The 6,000-nt window shown below is 31.4% G+C and overlaps 1 protein-coding gene across 1 annotated transcript in view; it reads right to left on the bottom strand.

Annotated features, from left to right (window-relative positions):
- Nucleotides 1–6,000, bottom strand: part of MTBP (MDM2 binding protein) — a 51,171-nt gene that overhangs the window by 44,137 nt on the left and 1,034 nt on the right. The window contains exons 2-6 of the mRNA XM_023750957.1: nucleotides 5,852–5,932; nucleotides 4,644–4,717; nucleotides 4,395–4,546; nucleotides 2,776–2,834; nucleotides 639–783 (exon numbers count right to left, since the gene is read on the bottom strand). Coding sequence (XP_023606725.1) covers nucleotides 639–783; nucleotides 2,776–2,834; nucleotides 4,395–4,546; nucleotides 4,644–4,717; nucleotides 5,852–5,932 — 511 coding nt within the window. The remainder of the gene's footprint in view (nucleotides 1–638; nucleotides 784–2,775; nucleotides 2,835–4,394; nucleotides 4,547–4,643; nucleotides 4,718–5,851; nucleotides 5,933–6,000) is intronic.

The raw sequence follows: 6,000 nt of genomic DNA, 5'->3' as shown, positions 1-6,000 counted from the left end.
CCTAATTGTCCCCATATGCACTTATCACAGACTATCATGACTACTACCATTCCTGTTTCTCCCTCACTTCAATGAAAAAGATCAAATCTCACTTTAATTCAGCAGCATCTACTGCTGTGCTTGGCATAAAGTAAGTGCTCTGTAAACACTTGTTGAATGAAAAAAATCATGAAGTTAATAAACTTAATTTGAATACTCTTTAAGGATCAAGCTGTAATAGAAATTGATCCTTACTAAAATGTCATAGTACACAACAGTATATATTTATTTCTATATTGGCACAGAAAGCAAAAAAAAAAAAAAAAAAAAATAACATTATAAATCCAGTGTATCCATGTATCCATAGTATTCATTATGGTGCTTAATGGACAATACAATCCTACTTAAAAGCACACTGAAAATTAATGCAAATACATATATTTGCATTGATAATATTTACTAAAAACTTAAACATACCAGAAGTACAAGTATAAAATAAGAAAAATCTAGATTCTTTTCAATTAATCTCCATTCACAGCATGATATAAAACTATCTTGTCACATTAACATTTTTTCAAATGATGAGTCTATTTAACAGGATAACATATTAATTGTAAAAAGACAACAAAGACAATAATCAAATGAACAAAGATACTTACATTTCACAATGATTTCCTGCTATGGTAATTTTTGCTGAATACCATTCTTTTAAATGTTTTAATGCTCCAACAGTAGGCAAACAGTCTTTTAATTTAGGAGGATCTTTGTCAGAGGGCAACAGTATTATGTCTATCATTGCTCTACCTAGAAAGAGAAAAAGGCATTTTTGTAATTTTATAAAAATGTTAGATCTGAACTACCTTAAAACAGTACCATGAACGACTGACTATTATGTTTATCTAGAACAGCGGTTTTCAACCTGTGAGTCGCGACCTTTGGGGGTCGAACAACCCTTTCACAGGGGTCGCCTAAGACCATCGGAAAACACATATATAATTACATATTGTTTTTGTGATTAATCACTATGCTTTAATTATGTTCAATTTGTAACAATGAAATTGGGGGTCACCACAACATGAGGAACTGTATTAAAGGGTCGCGGCATTAGGAAGGTTGAGAACCACTGATCTAGAAGATAAAGGAAAATTTTATCTTTAATATCTAAAATTCTTCAAAACAATACACATCTTAGGAGCTAAAAAGTTTTAAATGTTCATCATTTGATTCAAAGCCATGTTATTTCAAAATAGTTATCATGTGCGAGAAAACAATTAACTACATCACAATTACTTGTCAATTATGCACCAGTGATTAATTACACACATTGCTCTCATCAATACTATTGTACTGAACAGAGAAAAAACAATCCTGTGCAATTTCATCACATTTTTCTATACTTAACTTTGTTATAGAAAGGGGAATGAATCAGTTTAAAATTGTAATGTTCAAATAAATTCTCTTTTTAAAAAAGCAAAAACACTCAGAAAACGCAATTATACTGACATCACTGGTTCCTGAGAAAGATAACTTCATGAAACTATACATTTTATAAAATTTTGAACTTACTGAAGAAGCAGAACAATCAAAATGAAACAGAAGCAAAATAAAAATTTGATAATGAAAGTACTATAATTTTCCAAACCAATTTTGTCTCACTGTATATTTCAGTATTTTGAACTTGACACATTTTGCTTAGAAAAATTGATATTTTTTAATCTATGTGTTCAGTTATTTCCATGCAGAATCTTTTACACTAAAATATGATCTTGAGTATAAGGAGCAAACTGTGATCTATAAAACCCATGGTACTTGCATAGGCTTTATTCATCACTGTATACTCAGCTCCTACTACAATGCATGTCATATAATTGACAACAAATATCTGCTTAATAAATGACCTTGAATAAGAAAAACATTCAAAGAAAGCTCTTTGAAAGTTTATTTGTGGAAGCAAATTATGCCAAGCTTTAGATGCCAGCTACTTGATTAACACAAAGAAAGTGGAATTTAAGACAAAAACAGCTTAAAGCTAGTATGATACAGTATTCATAAAATATGATTCTATAAAAGTTATATAAAAAAATGCTAAATCATAAAATAGTTCTATAAAAAAATGCTAAATCAGTGGCTTCTCTTATTGTGCAACTTTAAATTTGATATATATAGTGATTTCACAGCATAAAAGAATGTTATTAAATTATCTAGGTCAGTGGTCGGCAAACTGCGGCTCGCGAGCCACATGCGGCTCTTTGGCCCCTTGAGTGTGGCTCTTCCTAAGCCTTAGGAGTACCCGAATTAAGTTAATAACAATGTACCCACCTATATAGTTTAAGTTTAAAAAATTTGGCTCTCAAAAGAAATTTCAATCATTGTACTGTTGATATTTGGCTCTGTTGACTAATGAGTTTGCCGACCACTGATCTAGGTGAAAGAACTTCTTTCTCCAGGAGTTGTGTACGGGACTAATGTTCTATAGAACATACTCTGTAAAACATTGGTATGTAGTGGAAAGATTCTTCTTCAGTAAAAAATAAATTAGGAAACAGACGGGTATTTCATTTCCTAAGTTCTAATTTTTGTCTCACTAAATAAAAACAAATAAGAGAACTCTAATGTCTCCAGAATGTATTTTATTAAAGTAGTAAACTATGTTTTGTATCAACTTCAATTAAGAAATTATTTTTCATTTTGAATTTCAAAGTTAAAAGTGACAACCCAAGGATAAAGACTGAATTTATCACTCACAGAAAGTATAAGATACGATACAAATTATTGAAAGCAGTCATAAAACATTACCAGGAGCAGGAAGTTTGTCTGATAACTGATGCAAGTTTTCTGCAGATTCTTCATACAGACTAAAATAAAAGGGTAAGTTAGAAAAAACAAAAACACATACACATTATATCTCATCATAAATACTAATGCATCCACATGCTAGAAACTGTTAAGTATGTTAGATGCACTATCTCATTTGAGCCTCATGATAATTCCATGATGTACTACTATAATACTATTGTGGTCCTTAATTGAAAGAATTTCCCTAAAGTTACATAATTAGTAGGTGTGGAAGACAGGATGCAAATCCTGAGTTCAATTTCTCAGTCATACCCAAAAACAAACAATAACAAAGATAAGCTCCCTAAATTAAACATATTTATTAAATAAAAATCATAACTAATAGACCAAGCATTATTTTGAATCCTAAAAGTAAGGTATTTGCTAAGTGTTTAATAAAGGATACTGCTTTGCTCTGAATTGCATATAACAGCCCTGACTGGGAAATATAAAGCTCTACTCAAATTCTTCAAAATCTTTTAGTTTGATCCATATGATGAATTTTTTCACAAAATAGTTTATTATAAATCATAAAGGTATTTAAATCCTTTATTATAAACCCACCACTGTCTAAAAAACATAAGGCATCTATGATAAAGTATAGTACTCAAGCTCCCTCTTGTGGAAATAATTAGTAGGTCATTTACTAGAAATATTTGCTTTTAGACTTGTCTATCATCTTGTAGTAGTGGTGGAAAACATAAGGAATTATAAGTGATCTGAGGCTGGAAAATACCTTAGAATCCTTTGAAAGGATCTCAACGCTTTACAAATAAGAAAACAAAGGACCATAGAAGTTAAGTGGCCCAAAATCATGTAACTACACACTAGTTATATGTGTCAAGGTTCAAGGTTCTTTCCACAATTCTATAATGTCTCCCTTCCCAATCAGTACAAACAAATGTGACCTAAAAATAGAAAACTGAAACTTTTTAAAAGTCTGTAACAATTTATTGAAATATAAATTGACTACTAACGTAAATAAAAGTGGTTTTTCGTAATGCAATATGGGAGATTAAAATAAAAGGCACTGGTTATGAGTCAAAACAGAATATTTCATGAAAAAAAATTATCACCACTTGTATCACCTGAATCAGCTTATATATTGTACAATTTAAAAAAAAACACTAAAAGTGAACTCAATTACCTATTTAATCCTCAAAAACTCTTTATGAATTTTTAAAGGTACTTAAAATACTGGAGATATATAGAAATTGAAGAAATAATATTTCGGCCTGAAATAGCAAAATAACAATGATAGTTTTTGAATGCCCAGTTATTAACCTTAAAGGTTCTATTCACTACAAAATATAATTATCAGGCATATTAAATAAAATATCACTTTTATGGTTCCTACAATTATGTAAGCTAAAGCTAAGTATTATCTGACTTCAATTTTTGCATTTTAAAGAATTTTACTCAAATGACCCAAATTGTCTAATGTCTTCCAAAATGAGAAGTTGTAAGTGTCAAGTAACTAAAATCCTCTACTATAGCTGCTAAAATATCTAATCTTCATTCTATAGCTAAAATACTATCTAATGTGAACTAAAGATATTATAAAAAGCATATAAGCATACTCAGCCAAGGATAAGGACTCCCTGCTATTATTATCTTCTTCCTCAAAACACTCAACAGCACTCAGACATTCTTCGATATTTGTTTGTAGAAGATCTTCAATTTCATCTTTTTCTGTACCAAAATGTATCTCTTCCCAGTCAGAACTACAAAACTAATATATCAAAATATGGCATTAAATGATGAGTCTGTGAAATTATTTATATTAATAAAGACATTCAATAATGACTATATTTCTAAATTTATATTACCTGATAAAATCCACATATGGCTTGCACTGCAAAGAACCACTTCTTGGAGCCAAGTACACCGCCCACTGAACAGGCTTGAAAAAAAATCACACTTATTAGAAGAAAGACATACCACAATTAAGCAGATGTTATAGTATATATACTTAGAGAATTATATAATTTTGATACATATAGGTAGTCCAAGTTATATATGTAATATTATATATTATATATATATATATATATATATATATATATATATAATATGTGCATTATACACACACACACATATTCACTCACCATGGATACTTTATATATATATATACATATATATATATTCTTGATTTCAGAGAGGAAGGGAGAGGGAGAGAGAGATAGAAACATCAATGGTGAGAGAGAATCACCGGTTGACTGCCTCCTGCACGCCCCCTACTGGGGATTGAGCCCGCAACCCGGGCATCCGCCCTTGACTGGAATCAAACCCAGGACCCTCAGTCCACAGGCCGACCTGCTATCCACTGAGCCAAACCGGCCAGGGCTAAAATCTTTATTATTAATCATCATTTGAAACAATAAAATCTACCATAAAGATGTTGAAAAAACCCCCACTGTATTCCTATTAATTCACACAAAACTGTGCAAGTCATTTTAGTGAAAACTAAATGCTCTCTTCAAAGACCAAGAAGGTCTGGCTAGAAAGGGAGCAGTTAAAGAGTAACTATAACCTAAGACAAGGAGGATGCTCTCCTTGGAGCTGGAATATTAACAGTGGATATGAAATTAAGGCTCTCCCCAGGGTGAGTGTTAGAAAAGCATGAATGTAGAGCTATGCATACAAATTAGATTCAATGGAGAGAGAAGCAGAAATGTAGCAATCGAGGCTTAATTCATGGACGCTAGGGAAGATGCTAAGTGCCTATTACCAACTATATTGTTTGCACAGAGATGGCAAAAGATGTAATTGTGTCGCCTTCTGTCTTCCTATGATAAATCCACTAGATATTTTACAAAATAGATACTAGGAAGAGGGAATTGACAAAAGAAAAAAGCACAGCAAAAAAAAAAGTGATAAAGCTGCTGTGATATTCAAGTCAAGTCTAATGTGCTAGTAAATGGATTCTAAAAATAGCTACTGTGATTAAAAAATAAAAACAAACAAAAAAGAAAAGTTTATTTCCAGTACCAATAAGTGCTGTGCTGGAGAAAAGAGGGATTCATGCTGTACTTACCAGGGAACGTACTATCTTCTGGATTAATTGAAGCACAAATGCTTCTTTTCAGAAGGTGATAAACATTTGCTGCTGTCCAGTCTGAAAAGGAAATGACAGACTAACTCAATGGGCTCAAGAGTTACATAATCTCTAGGTCTATTCTAATT

The sequence above is a fragment of the Myotis lucifugus genome, unplaced genomic scaffold, assembly GCF_000147115.1.
Source record: "Myotis lucifugus unplaced genomic scaffold, Myoluc2.0 scaffold_17, whole genome shotgun sequence".
Classification (NCBI taxonomy): Eukaryota; Metazoa; Chordata; class Mammalia; order Chiroptera; family Vespertilionidae; genus Myotis; species Myotis lucifugus.
The sequence above is the reverse complement of the archived record's forward strand: the minus strand, read 5'-3'. Positions and strand labels throughout refer to the sequence as shown.